This window comes from Triturus cristatus, chromosome 10 (assembly GCF_964204655.1).
Source record: "Triturus cristatus chromosome 10, aTriCri1.1, whole genome shotgun sequence".
Taxonomy (NCBI): domain Eukaryota; kingdom Metazoa; phylum Chordata; class Amphibia; order Caudata; family Salamandridae; genus Triturus; species Triturus cristatus.
Genome location: NC_140593.1, coordinates 624,764,980 through 624,784,797, shown reverse-complemented (window position 1 = coordinate 624,784,797; position 19,818 = coordinate 624,764,980). Strand labels below are relative to the sequence as shown.

The following is a 19,818-nucleotide window of genomic DNA, read 5'->3' as shown; positions in this document are numbered from 1 at the left end:
AATGTTTGTAGAAAAAGATACGCTGGATGGCATTGAGTGAACATTAATGACTCTAAAATGCTCAAGATATAGCGTTTCCTCCACTTTTTATAGAATTTGCAAAAGAGTACAACGTGCATTGTGCTCTGTATCATTGTGTTGTCACATGGACAATTATCTAAGTTTGAAGACCAGTCATTGGGTTCAGGGAAACTAACCATCCAGTGAAAAATATCAATTCTGAAACGTGTCAGAACAAATCTGTGCGTGAGTTGGGTACAACTTTCAAGTATGGCTGCATATCATAATTATTTAAGATAAGCTGATTTCTTAGAACAGTGGGCTTTAACAGTTCGGCAGACAATCTTATGTTCTCTAAATGCGTAATGCATTCGGATTTTAGACCTATCCTTCCAATTTCTACTAGAGATTCAAGGTTATTAAAATAGTCTGGATGCCCCAGGTCTTGAAAGGAACGCTGTATGTATATCAGCCATGGCATGCGTGTATGCAGAGTTGATTTTAAACAAGCTCCTATAATAGCACGGTTTAAAGCAGTATGATCTGATGTCCACACTTTGTGCTGCAGTAAAATAGGTTTGATCTTAATTAAGTCAGTGAGAAACGGGGCTCCCAACTCAGCATGGCACACAAATGTAGAAGTGCTTTTGGGTGTGGCAAGTAGATACCTCAGGAACTCATTTTCCACTTACTGTAACGCCGTACATTTTGCATGCCCCCATATACCCTCCCCATATGTTGCTATGCTAATACATTTAGCCCTGTAGATCATTGGCATCTCTTTGGGGGGGTTTGTACACAACCTAGTGGCAAATTTTCATAGAGCCATGCAAGCACTTCTAAATAATAGTGGCCTGGTCAAGATAGCACGATTCCATGTACCTTCTTTAACAAATAAGACTCCCAGGTGGGAAAAATTGTTTGTAAATTGCATGGGGGTAGCCACAATTTTAATATCCAGACAGATGCCAGTTTTGCTCCCGCACTTCATTGTACATGTTTTTGATTGACTCACCAGCAGATCAAGGTCCTGCATGAAGTCAATAAAGTCATTAAGTATGGACTGCAGGACGAGACGGGCCAGTGAAACAGCATCATCAGCGTAGAGAAGGGCAGGCAGAGGCCGATGGCCCACCTGAGCTAAATCTTTGGAGTGTAAGGTCAGAGCTGTGCCTATGTTATTTATGTAAAGTGTGAAGAGAAAAGGTGCTCGTACGAAGCCCTGTTTTACCCCTCTCTCCACACTGAAAGGCTGAGTACATTCACCTGTAATCACACATTTGACCCTGGCTTTTGTACCCGTGTTCAAGTCTCTCAAAAAGGTAGTGATTGATATCTCCATTCCCATATCTGGCATAGTTGTCCATATCTTAGAGTGATTTACACAGTTGAAAGTGGACGACTGGCCTACAAATCCCAGATATAAGTTCCCTCTCTTGATATTAATATATTTTCCCAGTAGCATACTCAAATTGAGTCCCTGTTCTATCTTCCCAACCCCGGTACGGAACCCATATTGGAGGTCGGAGAAAATACTCTTAGATTCAGCCCACTCTTGAAATCTGTTTTAAATATTTCGACCCGCTATCTTCACTAGGGAGTCAAGCAATGAGATCAGCCTGTAGCAGGCAGGGTTATGTTGGTCACCTTTTTTATAGATCGGTACTATTATTGATTCCGCCCATGTGGGGAGAAAGCCTGTGTTACAACAGGCCCTCAAAACAACAGTCAATACAAGTCCCCACAGGGCGATGTTAGCCTTGTACAGGTCCACAGAGATAGCATCAGGACCGGGTGCCTTACCCCCTTTACTCGCATTTATTGCTCTGTTAACTTCCTCCAAGCTAAAGGATGTAATAATGGAGGTTTGTCTTGGAGCTATGACTATACAGAATCTTATGTAGGGGTAGGTAGAGAATAGATTCCAGAGAAATGTTTTACCCAATCGCCCTCAGGTATCGCAACCACAATACCAGGACCAGTATTCTCCCTCAATGGTGTGGACTTAACTACCTTCCAAAATACATTGTTGTCATTATTGATACTGGATTTATGTAAGGCATTCCATGCCTCCTCTCTTAGTCGTGCTTTCCTTTGTTTCACCGCCTGTTTTTAGGCTAATCTGCAGGACTGGACCTCTACTCTACTTCCTGGATTTTTGAGTAAGGCTTCCTTTAACCTATTATTAGCCTTAGTACATAGCAAGTCAAACCAACCGCTTCTCTCCTTTTTAGGTCTCGCCTGACCCAGCGCATGCGCTGGTCTGGCGAGACTTATTGAGAGGGCTCCAAAAAGTGCTACCAGGCCAGCCTAGAGCCACAGTGCATGTGCGCGGGCACGCGCGCCACGCTTGATCGCGTTTACTTTCACTTTTGCGGACGCTTTGATGTTTGATCGCGATCACTTTCACTTTTGCGGCCGCACAGCCGCTTGGCATAGCCAATAGGTCTCGCTTTTGGGACCTTATAAGTATTTAGTTATGCAACTGTTGCATGGCTAAACACTTATAAGGTCCCAAAGGCGAGACCAATTGGCTATGCCAATGCTTGTTGGTTTTCCTAGCGGTATGGAGGCTCTCCTTCACAGACTGTGAGATTGCCAGAAAGGCATTGGTAATATCCTTGGGCTGTGAAGTATCGTTTAGACAGATCTCAAAGGCTTCCCCTGTGCTATAGATTATTTGCTTTAAGAGCTCCTCTGAGTTAATCTGTTGCCTCCGTAGGGAATAGCCATTGGGAGTAGCTAACTTGAGTTCTCCAGTATGGACAAAGCTCTGACTGTGCTGTCTTCTAGATAGAAGCCCAGATTAAATTTGTATAGACTGCGGAAAGTGATCACTTAGTGGAATGTAGTGGGTATGAAAATTAAAAGCATGGTTAGCAAAATTGTTCGATAACAAAACATAGTCAATAATACTGTTGGTATTTCTCCCATTAAAGGTACAACTAAATGGGGCATATGGGGATCAAATTTCATTTGAGAATGACAGATCTAATTTATATATGAGTTCATTTACTTTATCTCCATATCAGTTGTGAATGAAATGTGTTTGGCCCACGCCGTCTAAATTAAGCATGCCACATATTGTTTCGGAGAGTAGACTGCAAAATTAGATGTTAAAGTCACCCTCTCCCCCGCCCCCCCATAAAATTGAGAGCTTCTTCCTGCAACTGTTGTCCAACCTTTCCAGGTCCTTATCCAGATTATATACGTTTGTTGTTATTTCACGGGTTGAAGCATTATCATACAAGTTAATCAGTGCTAGCCTAGCCGAACCTGAGCCTTCACAGACAATTACTTGGTAGTCGGGATTAACCAATTCTTTCGTTATTCTTACAGATTGTTGGTTATTAGAAACAAAGATAGATAAGCCGCCTTTTAATCTACTCCATGTAGTAAGAACGGCGGGAACATGGTATTCTCTGAACCCATTTGTGTGCACAGGTTCCGTGAGCAAAGTCTCTTGGAGACAAGTGAAATTAAAGCCCTCAACAAATTCTAGCCATTCTGGATTATTGATTTTGTTCCGGAGACCTGCCACGTTCCAGTATAAAAATCTGAGGTTATCAGGAGGAGAATGAGTACAGTTCTCTGAGCTATTAATTAACGTGATATCTGTGTTCACGCCAATAGGTGGCTGAGTAGGGGTAGTCGTTGGTAGAGTACTTAACTAACACGGTACTTGAGTAAGTGTCCAATTTCCAGAGTTAAGCGGGGCAATAGTCATCTTTAGTCTCCCCTCAGGACTCCCCGAATCCTCCACAGCAAGTCAATCTAGCCCATCAAGGTTTGATAGAACCTGAAACCTGTTAAATGTCGGAACATTATAAATTGAATAGGTCGGGGGTATCACAATGTGTGGGGACTTTGGTAGGTTAGGGACCCCTGGCAGGCTCAGTTGATAAAAACAGCCTAATGACTGAGCAGGGACGGTGTTTATAGTTACATGTGTGGCCCTGGTTCTATTAAGGACAGCCTCCACCAATCTCAGTGTTTTAAAAGACAGAACTAAACAGTCTCGTGGTAGGATTTTCTGTGTCCTACCCACCCATTTAATTTGCCTTACCATCTTAATAGCCTCAAACAGGTGTTCAGTTAAACCTGATCTGCCCCCTAGCCAGTTTAGTGCCTTATTTCTGAGAGGAGTCCATGATTACGTACTCTGAGTTGGTAAGCTAGGAACATTAGCCAAAACAATTACATATGGAGTGGCAGCCGGTGGGAGATCTAACAAATCAGTTGTCTGTGATAGTGGGGCTTGACTAGGTCTGGTGTTGGGTAATGGAAACGTAGCATTGCCTGGTTTTTCCCCAACTGTGAGGCCTGTGCCAGGATACACAAAATACATAGTATCCTGGGTACTCTGGTTGCATGCTTGATTTGTTTGCCTCTGTGTACTTGTTGTATGCAAGTTCTGTTACCTTGCGTTCCCATTAGTTTCACATGTGGATTGAGTATTCAATAGGTCCATACAAGTGGTAAACTTAGTTTCCAGATGTTTTTGGTGGCTTTCACAAATTGTTCTAAAGATTTGACTGCCATGCATAGGGAATCAAGTTTTCAGTTATTTAGATCACTACTCTCTTGGATAGGTTCAACAGTTGAGCCAATTAGCCTGTTAGGAATTTTATATTGGGGGTGATTTTTTTACCCCAAATTACCTCTTTATTTACAATATTAGATGTAGTGCATGCACAGGTTTTTTGTATGCATTTAGGAGGGGGCTGGAAATCTGTTTCTCTATAGCCCCCATAGCTCCTGTAATGTATTTCACAAATACTTTACACATTGCCTCTAAGTTAAGCCAAGCTACCAGGGAGTGGAGCCCAGGTTAATTTGGAGTTTGCTTGTGCCTTGCCCTGACTAAGATTATGGTTACTGCTTGACCAGGGCTCACACTCCAGTCAACTAGTAACCCAATTCCAAACATTCACAGTGTCCAGTTCTTGATAGATTGCAACATCAATGATGCCTTACGTTTGCTCATGCTACAGACCCTTCTCAGGACTTAGTACAAGAGCTACAGCAAGTAGTCCTTAAAAATGTGGCTTTATGGTGCACCTTGGCATTATGATCTACAGATATCCCAATAGCTCCTTGAAACTATGCGTGTTTTGTTTGGGGATCCTGTGAAGTTAAGGGAATGTTCTGATTTAGAGCCTTATGCAGAGAAGGCATTGTGCAATATTAAACAAAGTGAAATGGATATATTGAGCTATGTGACTGGAGTTTGTCAATTTTAGAGAACCCAAATGAGTCTTTTTCAACCAAGGCTGAAAGAAGAGATAAGGATGAGTTGGTTTGTTTGTAGAGCCCTCCCTCATTTCCTGAACTTGACGATTTAGTGATGTTAATTAAATGTTGATTACAGGAAAGATGTAAGGAAAGAGGGAAGTTTCTGGTTAAGTTATCCTAATTTAAACAAAGTTTCTTCATTTAATAGATCCAATATTCTAGTGAACCCATTGCCTCAAGAAGAATCTGTCAAAGTCAGGGCCCCTAGAGGCCCTTTGACAGAGAGTGAAAAAGAACATAGGTGAAAGGCTGGGCTGGATCTATATTATGGTGATGCTAGACATATGATTTGGACCAGTCCTAGAACAACCTCAGAAACATTTTGGGAAGCATTTCAGCCATCTCCCGATAAAGAGAAGAAGACAGGAGGGAATTTGCTTCCTAACATTGGATCTTCTATGAGTAACACTGACAATCTTTGGATAGAACTGAAGATGGAACATTATTAAAAAAGAAAAAAATCTGGTGAATATATTTGAATTGCTGAATTTATTGGGTAAGATTTACTATTCTTACTCCACTCACAACATTAACCATTGTAGGTGCATAAAAAGGGCAATATTCGCTATTCTAACTCCAATCCAACAAACATTGAGAATAAATGTGCATAATTTGGAGGTGTGAAATGTAGTAGGTTCTTCCTAATTAAATTTGGGAAATCTAATCTAATTTGGGAAACTGCGTACATTGTTAGGTTGAAATTTAGTATTATACTTCCCAACTAAATAAAATTGAGCAAAGAAAAATTTATGAAAAGGGTGAGATAAATTTATTATGACTCCAGCCTAACAACAATTTGGGAAGGTGCATAAATAAAAGGGTGAGCTCTACTGTTCTAACTCAATTCACAAATATTGGAAAAAGTCCATAAATCATGGGGTGGTGGGAGTTTACTTGAACTCCTGTCCAAAAAAAGATAAGAAAAGTGCATAAATAGAAGGGACAGGATTTACTATTCTAAAGCTCTAAATCCAATCCCAGAAACATTGAGGAAAGTGTATAAATGCTGTATACATTAAGGGGAGGAATGGGATTACTTGTACTATTCTACCTCCAATGCAAAAGAAATTCAGGAAAGTGCATACATTAGTAGGATGAGATTTACTATACTAACGTCGCTCTGAATAAAAGTGAGGAAAGTGAATTAATGAAAGGGATAAGATTTAGTATTGTAACTCTAGTCCATAAAAAATAGGGAAAGTACATAAATAAAAGGGGCGAGATTACTATTCTAATTCGGGTTTTACCAAAACTTGTAGAAAGTGAATGAATTGGGGGTGGAGGCAGATTTATTACTCTAATTCCATTCCAACAAAAAATAGGTAAAGTTAATAAATTGAAGGGATGAGATTCCCCCTTACAGATCCCATCCTATATACATTGAGGGGTTACAAATACTATTATGCCTCAAGTTGAAAACAAATTTGAGGAGAGGAGTTGGCCTAACGGTTAGGGCGCTCGACCTCGGACCTGGGGGAACTGGGTTCGAGTCTCGGTAATGACGCTAAACATCCTGTGATTCTGGGCAAATCACTTAATCTCCCCGTGCCTAACAAAAAAATATGAATGTGTGTCCTCATGTAACGTAACTGGTGCTATGTGAAGCGCTCTGATACCTGATTGGATTCGGGTCAAGTTCGCGCTATATAAAACTCTGCAAAAAAAATAAAGTGCATTCATTTTTGGGGGTCAGATTTACTATTCTAACTTCAGCCAACAGACACTGGGAAAAGCACATGAGTTTATAGGGGGTCATACTATTTTAACACCAATCCCATAAACACTGGGAATCAGATGAGATTGAGCATTATCACTCCAGTCCAACAAATATTGGGGAAATTTCATAAATGATGGGGGTGGATTTACTGTTCTAATATCACTTCCACAAACTCGGATGAAAGTGCATCAATAAAAGGGGTGACTATACCAGTGTCTGTGTTTCCCCAGTGGAAATAACGAAATGCACAGACCTGTGCCAAAACAGTCAGTTATCTCGCTAGTTGTTGAGCGTGAAAGGTTCACAGAATCACCGCCAATGAAAAGAAGCATCACGTCATTAATCACAGAATCGGAAGGATCCGTGGGAGTAAGTTTTACTTCAAGCTTCAGTGTACAGCCAGCAGGGCAGCCAGGGGGAAGCACCTGCCCACATTCAAAGAAACATAATCTCAGCATTCCAGCTGTCCCTCCAGTCCAGCTCTCTCCCGTCATCTGTGTTCCACCCACGAGCCACCAGCCAAACCCAACAATTGGCAAAGCCAATAGGTTTTGCCTAAGGCGGAGAGCTATTGGCTCTGCCAATACTTCTATGCTTTGGCATCGTGCATTCTTCATTATTAATTTAGTGTTTGAAAATAGATGTCGGCTATCTTGAAATAGTCACACACTGGGGGCCATTTTTGAATTGTTTGATGTTATAGTTTATTCATAATTTCAAGTTCTAAGATGACCGACAGCTATTCAGAAAGGGTCAATTAAAAATAAAGTATGTGCAGGATGCTACACTCGTGGACAGTAGTGAGTCGTCTTGAAGCAGTGTACAGCTGCTAAGGGGCTCACAAAAAAACAATCTATAAAAAAGTAAAGTCAAGGGAGTGGGAAGTAGAAGTGTCCTAGAGAAGCTGACAAGTGGTGTGAGACGGAGGGAAATGGGGAATCATTAAGATAGAGAGTAGAGCTCAGGGAAAATGTGGCAGGTCACAGAGACAGCAATCAGACTGATTTGAGAGAATCAATAACCCGTTGGCTGATATACCTTGTGACTGACAATTTCGCAAGCAAATTGCAGCAAGAAGAACAACACAAGCCAATGGTTTGAAGTGGGCTGACCGAAAGCCCACTCTAAGAATATGTTAAGGTATTCGGTTGAATAGGTCCATGGATGACAGACAGCTAAAGCTGCCTGTGCGCAAGACCTAAAAATGGGTACCTAACATAAGTATAAAGTTCACGGCATGGAAGAGACTGGCGCACAAACATAAAGAGACGCGATGGCTCCAGCTTTCTCATTAGCTGTGATCTTCACCTGGCAACAGGAAAGACTTAAAGGCTTAGGGGCTGTCAGACATGAAACTGCTCCCAGTATTAGCGGTAAAACTCTTTAAACACTGTAAAAAAGCCACAATGTCATGTTCCTATGCGGCGGTTTCACAGTTCTTCAGCCTGGGTGAAAGGCTTAGCCGGCCCCGATATTCCCAGATTTATCAGCTAGCGCTGGGAACAGCTGTAGGGCGACAGAGGAAAACGAGCTCACAGTTGGCACCTTAATTAGCTATGTGATCAGAGATGAAAGGGTTTGCAAGACAGAGTGGCTGCGCTGCCCTTACAGCCTGTGATGCTCGTTGCAGAGCACAGATTCTACACTGAAGTAGCCTAGGGTCGCTTGCATGTCGTCTGCAACTGTGGCATTTTGGAACCGAAAAAAATGCAGGACTTCAGAGGCCAGGAATGTCTCTCCGATTTTTCCAAAGGAGCAACATTGCAAGAAAAGGATGTCTGCCAGCTCAAAAAAAATTATTCTTGACAATGAAGGGGTTAACTATTACTTTCTCTGGAAAACATGCACTTTCAGAACCGTCCCTAAATGCTCGACAAACTCGAAGATGAACTGTAGTGGCAGGAAGGAAGGAGGAATGTTATAGCACTCACTCTCTAAAATGGAGTGCCCAACAAATGTGATGTGGGAGGAAAGGCGCAACACAGTATCACAGGGGCACCAAGCCACCAACTCCACATTCATAACGTATGGTGGACTAAAGGAGTTACCCTTGGAGCTTGGCGCCCTAAATATGCATTTGGAAGAGAGTGGGATGTTTCGTATCCTTTTATTACCTACTGGATCTGTTGCTTTGCCGGGGCTGACCCTATGACCTGCAAACTTTTCTGCTTCCTCTCTCAGACAACACATTTCAGCCCCTAATATTGCATTTTAAAATGAGTTATTCCTCAGAGTAGCATAAGCACCATTGGGCCAAACCTGAACAACATGAAACTGAGGTGCATATTTATTAGAAAGTCGTGCAGCGCAGCAAGTGTCCTTGCTGCGGTGTGACTGGGACAGGGCAGGAGTGCACCGTATTTAAAAGAGACGATGCATTCCTGTCTTAGTTCCTGCGCTGGCACTGTTTTGGCTTCCTAGCGACAATGCAGGCAGCCTTGCACCATGTTGCAAGTGCGCCTGTTTTGTATCAGTAGGATTGTTCCTGTGCAGGAGGGGTAACCTTCCAGTGGCGATCGGCACAGATCGGGGTGGCGTGCGGGGGGGGAGGGGGTAAGGGGTGTAAAAAAAGAGAAAAAAACCTTACCTTATCGTCACGTCTCTCCTCCGTCTCTCCTCTGTGTTGGGCGGAACAGGAAGAACCCAGGCTCCCATAAGCCAATCACAACGCTGAAATGCAGCGTTGTGATTGGTCTCAGCACTGTGGTTTGGTGCTCAGATAGTCAGTGGGAGCCTTGGCATGCCCTCCACCCAGGCTGTGATACAGCCTGGGTGGAGAACATGCAAAGTGTGCATGACTGTTTGGCCGGCCCAAGATGGCCGCCCAAACAGTCATGCACACTTACAGTGTGCCACCAATCCTCCCTCTGCTCCTCTGGCATCAGAGCAGCCCCACTCCACCACAAAACTGACACAGAAGGACCAAATAAAACTATAATAACTCTGTGTTATTATCATTTTATTTTTCCTTTGTTTTACTACTGCAAAGCAGTGTGGCGACGCTCCTCCGCCTTAGTGGAAGAGCCACCACTGGTACCTTCCTGCACAAAAAAAAATCCCCTAAGGCATTTTTCTCTTTCTATGTGTGCTGCAAAATGCATAGAAAGAGGACGTAACAAGGAGAAATAACGATATTTCTCCTTGTTACGCCTCACCTGAGAAGGTTACCATTTCGGTGCTTTTCCAGTTCTACCACTTTTTGTAAATCTGGGAGTGTGTCAAAATCCATGGGAGTTGTGTGGGAACACCCACGCAACACCCATGGAAGGCCTTCCCAGGACAAAGTAAGGCAATGCCGCAATTTGAGCTGTGTTACTACAGATTTATGAAACCACTTCGGACAAACACAAAGTGGCCTTACGTTGCTTCAGAAATTGCATTTTGGGCTTGAGTCGTGCATGCATCACGTTGCACGGTGCAAGACCAACGCAACTCCCCTAATACATATGCATGTCCCTGAATGAATAGAAAATATGGGCAGGAAGTAAATTACCAATGAGCACTTATTTTCTTTCAATCAGATCTACCTACTGAATAGGTTATAGAAATGAGGCAAAGGGAAAAGTGCTGAACATATCCAATAGTCTCATTCATCGACTGAACCACAAACACTGTAGATCACATTCACAAAAAACACAGCAGTAAATTTGCGCTTCCATTGGAACTGTTACAAACAGGTGCAGGTTGTCTATTTTTTTGTATTCAGAAACAGAAAGATGTAACAGTCGCAGTGTCTAGGCATGCATGCTGCAATATCATGTGACATTTGCTAGATGCAATTTCTCCACTAATTAATTGTGCACACTGCACAGGTCTGCACTTATTAGAGCTCTTTCTCGTCACTCTCACAAAGTTTGTGGGTGCTTAGTTTCCCCTGTCATTCTGGAGCAAATCTAACCATTTCCAGATTGGAAAAGAGCAGAAGAGGAGTTTGTGAATGCCTACAAACACACAAGGTTGTGGACGTTAACATACTGTCAAGGCAAACCACAGCTTGTTCCACCAACTCTCCACCTCTTGCATAGAGTTTACTTCTGCCTGGTTGTATGTAGCTTTGATGAACAATTGCACAGTGGTAATGCCTTTTACATCATATGTATCGTTTTGTGGATAAGTGACAGGCATAAATGCATCCATTTCCGACGTTAAACGCATGTTTTCGACCCTGTGCATTACAAAGTGATTGCCTCCTTATACCAAACAGGATCAACCAGGATTGCCTCCTGGGCCGGATTGGTAACCCAAAGCAGCCCTGACAGTTTTCTCAGACCACCTGCCCCTGGGGAAGCATTGGCAGGCCCCGGGAGGTTGGCAACACCTCCTTACTGCTTTTGTTACTGGGGGCCGATATTGCAGTCCGATACAAAACTAGCCCACACCCTTCCAGCTCAGGGCCGGACTGGCAATAGTGGGAACCGGGCGTTTCCCCGGTAGGCCGCAACAGTGGGGGCCAGTTTTGGGCCCCTGGGGGGCCATTTTTGTTACCGGGGGTCGGCAATATCGCCCCCCTGTAACAAAATCTGCCAAAACCGGCTCTCGCAAAATGCTCGGCTGCACTCCCCCTCAACCCAGGGGGGGGCGGCTGAGCAGTTTGCCAGGTCCGATTTCTGTTCCCAGTCCGACCCTGTTGCAGCTTAAAGGGAAAAAAGATGATTCCCTGTACATCCATTCCAGCCCTGGTTGCCTCCTTTAAGCAGGTGACCATGAATCGAGCCATCCTATGGAGTATAAACCTCAATCGCACAACCCCAACCGATATTTCTTACTTGTATGTAGTCCTGAACTTGCTGATGCCTCTGTTTTGCGGTTGTCAACTCTGAGTCTGAGAAGGCTTCGCGAAGACTCTGCTGTGAGAGGAGCGACTCCAGCTCCAGCAGAGCAGACACCTGGCAGTACTGGCTGATGAACTCCCGGTCGTATGTGAAGAAATGAACTGAAAGAAGAAAATACAATTGTATTTGATTAGTGAAGGATAAAGTGATGAGGTTTCCCTCATCTATGTCTTCGTAAATTTGCCACTCAAAGATTTGCCCAATGTTTCTGGGTTATGTTCGTGGGTGCACATATCTAGAATGCTGAGCCGCTGTACACAGAACAGGACCCCCATTAATTTATCACATCTCTGCTCAAGCACACCATTGGAAGACAGGTAAAGCAATATTCTCCTCTAGTGGTGTTAGCTTTAACTTGCAAACAAGTCACTTCGCTCATTCAGATAGCAAGTGTGTATTCTCTAAAGGCAGACAACACAACAGCAGACACCCATAGAGGTGTGTGGGATCTCCAGTGAATATGCCACGTTACCCCGCTTGTTTTTTTACCGCATGCCATTACAACGCGGTTTTTACAACAACCGAGTTGTAATAACGCATGCCATTACTTGGTCTAGGGGGGGCGCTGGACGTTGGATAGTATAATTTACTATTCCAACTCCAGTCTGTGCAACAGTAGGGAAGGTGTTGGATTTTAAATCCAACACCTTCTGTCCCCTAGAGCAAGTTGTTGTTCTGACTTACGGAGTAATGGCATGCGTTGTAACAACGCGGTCGTTGTAACAACCACGTTATAATGGCATGGTGTCTCCCGGTTTCATGGTAAATGATGTTTACCTCTCCAGTCAGTGCGCTAGTTTGCTGCATCTTGTGTGGCAGATGGTTTATATCCCTGAGGTGTCTCTGCAACTCATCGAAGCCAACTACATACAATCTTCACTATTGCTATTTGGCATCAACGTCATTTCAGGAAAACACAGGGACAAGAATAGCTCTTTTTTCATTGAAATGCAAGTGTTTGCTGCCGAGTTAGCTCTAGCCCCCCATCGAGTTATCAGTTGTTTGGGGTGTTAGTCCCGCCCGTAGCCATTCTGCGGGTTGTAGGGATTTACTCCACACAATAATTTAGTATTGTATTGTCAGTCAATGGTTATGTTTTAGTCTCTCTCGTAATCAATAACTGAGTTTTTAGCCCAACTCTAGTGTAGGTATGGGAGGTTTGCACAGCACGCACAGGAACTGGAGTCTAAGTCTCGCCTGTTCTCAGGTAATAAGGGGCTTATTTACAAGCCTTTGCGCTGCCGGTGCGTCATTTTTAATATGGAAAACAGTGACGTACCGGCGGTGCAAGGGACAAGAAATACGCCCCTAGGTTTTGAACCTGGTTCATAGTCAGTATAGAGCCTGATCACACACATACAGTTTATGTCATGGTACCCCATCTACAATTAACCATTTATCCTGACTCGAAGTCAGATGAGGATTACAGAATCCTCACATATTGGCATCATGTTAATATACAGTTTTATATGTAAAACATAATCGCTGTGTTCAAATGTTTTTACATGCTCCTATTTTTGCAACTTAGACACAAAGAGATAAACTCTTTATATGGAAAATAAGGATTCGGCCTCAAGTCTGCAGGGACCAATGTGATCATGTCTATCAGTAGACAACATTTACTTTACGAGGAGAACTGTGATGGAATTCTCTAATCAAAGGCGACTGAAGGAAATTAGTGGACTCTGATTGCTAAATCTCCCCCTGGAATGTAGATTTGGAGAATTGAAACTAATTTGGCGACAGTACAACCAAATGGATGTGCAGTATTCACTGATGGTAAGTCATCCCTCAACATTCAGGAAGAGTAGACGAGAAGAATATAGCAATTAGTATGAAAGGTTAAAAAAATGTCAAATATTTAACTAAGTGATATTTAACCTTAGCAAAGAATGGTCTATCTAGAGAAGGGTCAACATTTAGATGTTGGGTGCATCCTTAATAAATTGAACACAATTAAATGTATTGGTACATCAAGTCAAAGCAGGCAGGAGGATGAGGGTGAAAGGGAACGGCTCAGGAACAAGTCAATAACAAGCAAACATGGAGTCAACATAGTTTCCTAGACATGAATAGAGGGTTTCGTGATGTGGTTGAGCTCCATCGCTGAAGTGGTGCACTGAATGAACACGGATTAAATACCAGTGTATTGTCACACCCCCGCGCTATTCATCTGTCTCAAGTTTCTTCTTTCCCTTTGCCAACTATCCACAGGCCGATTTTTCATGCAGATAATCTGCACAGATTGATTGTTGTAGCTAGGGTGGGCAGATAAAAGGCATTCCAGACCCTCTAAGTGCCAGCTTCCGAGCGATGAATATGGACTAAGCTCATACAGAAGCAAAATACACAAGAGGTCGCTAGGAACCAGGCGGCTGTAATTCCACCCGGATCTCTGATGACATCATAAACCACACGACCAAAGGTCATGGCAGCGGCACTCTTTAATGGCATTCCAGTCTTACCTGTGTTTTGGTGCCCATTGTACTTGGAATCGCTCTGCACTGAAAGAGTCCTCTTTTGAGCTTCACTGAGTGCCACCACTGCTCCCGGAAGAGGGCGGTAAACAAGAAATCGCTTGACAACTCCTGGTGCCAGATTCTTATGGATCTATTCAGGCGACTCCCACAGGACTCAACTTGGCTTGGAGGCCATCTTTCACAGTGATGCCCACAGGAAGAATTTTTTTTCCAAGTATTGCACAGTGTGGGACTTGGATCCACGGTGCCTGAATTCATGCGCTCAGCTTCATCGCTCAGCTTCATCGACAAGAGCAACAGTTCTCAATTCCCTGCTAAAAGGCTGAGGCACACAGAGCTTAAGTAGCTCTCGTTAGAACTTGAGATCTGCAAGCGTTTCTCACTCTTCATTTGGGCTAATTTGTTCATAACCTTTCGGCAGGTGCCCTTGGTGAATTACTATTGAATTCCAAATCCTATTGAATGTAGCATATTTCGGTGAGTTACACCTGGGTAGGGACAACACCCAAGGTATTTTGATGAGACACTGCCTTCCTGATGACACGCCTTTGCTTGTAACTCAAAACCAACCCCCACCCCCTTAGGACACTAGATCTGTGTGAAATGCAGTAAACCGGGGCTGTTGAATGAACGTACTTATAGTTAGATTGTCATACTTTTCCACTCAAGGGGACACTTGTTTTCCGTGACCAACTCTTTTCTCTGATGTCTGCAGGGGTGCTGCTGTTTATGTTACTATATTGCCATGTAGGCTGGAAGTCTACCTATACTGTAAAGCTTTCTTTGATGGTTTATTGTACAACATATAAATATGGATTTAACGAAAAAACACAAATGAGGGAACCAGGCAGTGGGCAGCGGGAACGTTTAGAGTCCATTCAAATGGGCCCTTAACCCCGAGCCGGTGCACATTTTTTGCCTCAAAGAATACATGGGGCTAGCGAAATCTCACAGTGATGTACTGAACAACGGAATGAAATACACGTGTTTGTGGTGAGGTATAACTATAACAATCTTTAAGTCTTCATTCAATTGGTGTTTGAAAGATGAATGAAATCTGAGCTATTTTTGGTATGCACTGGCTGCTATGAGTCTGGGATAGAATGAAAATTAGATTCTTTTTCAATTTATTCTGCTCCCAAGACTGCAGATTAGCAAATAGAGGGGCATATGTACAAGGAAATGGTGCAGTGTAGCGCTGTGGCAAATTTTGCAGTGGCATGCCATTTCCAAAATGTAGGGATGGGCCGTTTTACAAGAATACGGTGCACTCATGTGTTTTCCCTAGTTCTGGTGCTAAACATAGCTGCCTAGTGCCAACACAGATAGCCTTACACCATAGTGCAAGGGTGCCTTTGTTGCAGGGATGATTGTTTATGTGCAGGAAGGTGTCCCTTCTTGCACATAAAAATCAATAATGGTGATTTGCTACTTCTATGTGTGCTGTAGAATGCAGCTCACATAGAAGTAGCAAATCTCCATTATTTAATGATTGTTTTGTGCATGAAGGGACACCTTCATGCACAAAAACAATTATTAATGGCATGTTGCACTTTCTATGTGTGTTAAAGAATGCAGCAAACATAGAAAATGCAAAAACGGGGAGAACTAGAAGTATTTCTCCTCGTTGCGCCAATCTAACGCCTGCTTAGCATATCCTTGTAAATCTGGGGCCGCACCAAAAAGCAACGTTTGTTGGGGTGGAACGCTCATAGCAACACCCATTGCACGCCCCTTTCACACAGATACCTACGTGAAAGGTTACCATATGTACAAAGCGGCGTTAAGCCATAGTGGCTTAATATCATTTTGTAAATTTGGAGCAGGGCATTGGCACTCCAGAACTTTGGTAAAAGTGACATTCCAGTGGCGCAGTTCCCTTGCACATAAGCCCCTGATTGTCTTTGCCTCTACTCCGTATGGAGAAGATGGATACAAGCAATTACCAAAACCTAATGATGGACAGAAGCTTAGCTACGTGTTGTATGCACAAGCGCATCATGCTTGTCATGCACATACGTTGTTGTTTTATAAAGTAGACTAAGTGGACGAGCGGTACATACTGTGTTGCCCTCATGTCTATCTGATATGATACGGGCACTTGGGGGCTTTGGGCAGTGTTTTGCCTGCATGTTGTGGCATCTTCTTCACTTATATGGTAGGTGGGGGCAGTTACCAGCAGAAGAAGACCAGACTTATATAATTATAAAAAAGAAGCCAGAAGGAATCACACTGTGGTTGTCTGACGCTCACCTGCGCACATGGAAGGAAAAAGCGGCATTCATTGGTCAATAATAGTCTGGGGTTCTCATTAGGAAGTTAGTGTGGATGAAAGCAGTGACAAAGCATACTGACATTAGCGTGAATATCATGGCATTTCTGGTTTAAGGATCTTGTTACACTTTTCATCTCTTTTAAGTTTTTTTGCCATCCTCTAACCAAGCTGCTCAAGCACTCTAGAGTTGTGTCTAGATCTGCTCCCTGTATTTCACTACTTTCATCTTGTTGTGCAGAACCCAAAGGAGATTATAAAGGCCTTTTGTCCATTAGCATCAGTGGGAACAATTTTCCTCAATTTTGTCATTACTGCAATGTGGTCAAGGAACATAGGACCCGATCTACAGTTTGGCAGACAAGATGCCCTGTGGCCAAACTGACGGTCCACCCAATCTATTTAGAATTGGGCAGACTGTCGTACTTCGCCATTGGAAACCTTACATCGATGGCCCAATGGAATTTTAGCCATTGGTGTAAGTACACTAGACCTTCAACCCTATTAAGAGCGGATCTTCTGGTGCACTTTTATCTCTTTAGGACTGCCAGTAAAAACCTGGTTGTCTCTAGGATAAAAGAAGAAAAAGGATCTCAACAACCAGGCAGAAATGTGTCATTATTTTCGTTTTTTTGTACTAAAATGTTTCTGAGTGGCCAGATGAAACATAGCTGCCACTCAGCAAACATTCAGTACTTTCAGAGCAGCCACAGTAACAACGGCCCCTTTGAAGTCATAAAGATCTGAACTTGGCCGGTGGTGATCTCTAAATATGTTGGGTGGTAGCCCACCAGGGCAGTAGAGGTTATTACCTCCATTCCCCTACTGAACGGTGGGCTGCCAACCAAACCCTAAATGAGGGCACTGTCATTTAATTCCTTCTATGTGGTTGAACCTCTATTGATGGTGGAGAAACGCGCACCATCAATGGGGTGGACAATGCATCGCTTCGTCTCTCTCTCCCTTTATTCAGAAAATCATCACCGTGCTTTTTTCTCCTTAGCCCTATACCCTCACAATATAACTCTGCCCTCCTCCTTCAAATCCCAGAAACAAGTTATTAAGCCAGTCCACTGGCATCAGTCACTTTCACGGTCCTGCATGTCCCTCTGCTCTTCACAACTGTTTATTGCTCTAATTCTCCAGGGCTCCCTTCAGGGCTTGGACCCAAGTCTATGTTCTCACAACAAACTACACCACCTCATTCACCACACCTTTAGATTGAGTAGGTCTTTCCCTCATATCTCTCAGTACCTTGAACTTTTCATGACTCCAAATCATAGTATGTGGAATAAATAGCCAGATTAGTACGCAATGAGATATAATAAACCGTTACTAAGCAGACATGACTGGAACCACATTCAACCTTGTGCCTAACAGGCACCACCACAAAGGCGCAGCTTTTTAAACACAAGTAAGTATTATCTCAGGGAATTACCTTACCTAGTTCAAAGATCTGGAGAGGCAGAGTGAGGAATCCGGAGCGAGGAGTGTAGGGGTTGTTTTGACCGGGAGCAGTGCAGACATCATCAGAAGGAGGGAGTAACAAGAGAAATGAGACTTGGCCACCAAAGTCAAGGACCTCCTGGCTGTACAGACGAAAATCTTTGGCCTAAGGATTTGACATGTAAGGAACAGAAACATGTTATTAACATATAAGCAATCTTCTTAAGTGCAGAAACAACTAATTTTTATATCCTAAATAGGAAATTAAACAGTGACCTAAATTGGAAGAAAATAGTTTACACCTTTAACAGCAGTCTAATTCAACCGCATACCACCACTCTTCAAAGCCCTGACCATAGCCCAACTGGAACTCTATACTGACCATTCCCCCAGACACTTAAGCATACCATATAAAGTAGTAATCACAATACACTAAGGAGTAGCACTCAAAACTGGCACCTGCTCTATATTCTATACTTAATCTCAACACTCTATATGGCTCCTTACCTAGCACCTGTTCCTCAAAAAATAGTGCACAACAAGTACAATTTATGTTGTTCGAAGCATCCAAACATGCCTAGAATGTGTAACAGCACAACAATTCATACTAACCTCCATCCATTTTGACACATTTGTGAGACACCTAACTCCCTTCATAGAAGCAAATCAGATGTTTCCAAATGTAAGCACCTAAGAATACAACAGTGCACCATAGGGCCTAAAAACTCCAAACCAGTTGAAAACAAACAGTCAAGACAATATAGGGGTTGCAGAAACCCAACCATACCATTCCCTTTCTACGGAGTCTGCATTGACCACCACTCGCGTAAAGAGAAGCTGTTCAAAGTATTCATTCACTACAAACTAACAGGCATCAATTAAGCTCAAAAGCGGGATACTTTTGGAAAACCCACAGCAACAGGCTAAAACGACAGTGGGGGAAAATATTTGTAGACTGAAGGAGAACTGCTAGGAAATGCTACCTTCACTTTAGCTTGAGCAAAACCACCTGATTTCTTTAATTAATAAATAACTAGATGAGTCAGGGAAGCCATTCCAGATGAACCCCAAACCACGGAAAGAGAAGAGGAGGCTATATGAAGCTATTTCTAGTTTCATCTGTTAATGTTTTATGTTGCACTTCAATCTGGGGGAGTAAGAATTAGAGCTGGACTCAGATTTAGACACTGTGGTCCAGATTTACCAAGGGCTTGCGTTGACCTTGCGTCACTCAAGGTGAGGCAATGCAAGCCCTTAAGTCAGATTTACTAAGCCTTGCACCTTGCATGGCTCTATGTGGATTGGCAATTCTACAGTAACGCAAGGCAACCCAAGTAGCTGCTTTGCGTTACCCTGCATTGAGAAGGCATTCCAGACTGTGGGAGTTCCCACTGATCCACCCATGGATTTTTGCGAACTCCCAGAGGTACTGCAGCACAGGGAGAGAGCCCGAATGTGTCATATCTTAGTAAATATGGCACATTAATGTGCAAGTTGTCTTGCTGCGTTGTTGCGTGACTTTTTAGTAAATCTAAGATTTCGTTTATTTGAGAGAGGGAGAGAAATATTATTTTTTCCCAACAGATTTTATGGTAGAGAGCCATTGTACAGTGCAATGAGTGAAAGCGGTATGTTTTTAATATTAGGATGGGCAATGTCTGAAGAAGAACAGTGGTGAATGCTCCAAGTCGGTGACTAAACACTTGAGAAGGCTATAGTATTATGTCCAGGAATCTGAAGAGCTGTGGGGCGGGGGTTGGCTTTAGGTTTAACCAG

The 19,818-nt window shown here is 43.1% G+C and overlaps 1 protein-coding gene across 7 annotated transcripts in view; it reads right to left on the bottom strand.

The window, feature by feature from the left end:
* LOC146789809 (ankyrin repeat and fibronectin type-III domain-containing protein 1-like) overlaps window positions 1-19,818 on the bottom strand; it is a 2,714,698-nt gene that overhangs the window by 125,296 nt on the left and 2,569,584 nt on the right. For all 7 annotated transcript variants that reach the window (XM_085632159.1, XM_085632158.1, XM_085632162.1 and 4 more), the window contains 2 exons: window positions 18,040-18,208; window positions 11,779-11,945 (listed from right to left, as the gene is read on the bottom strand). In XM_085632159.1, the coding sequence (XP_085488285.1) occupies window positions 11,779-11,945; window positions 18,040-18,208 (336 nt within the window). The remainder of the gene's footprint in view (window positions 1-11,778; window positions 11,946-18,039; window positions 18,209-19,818) is intronic.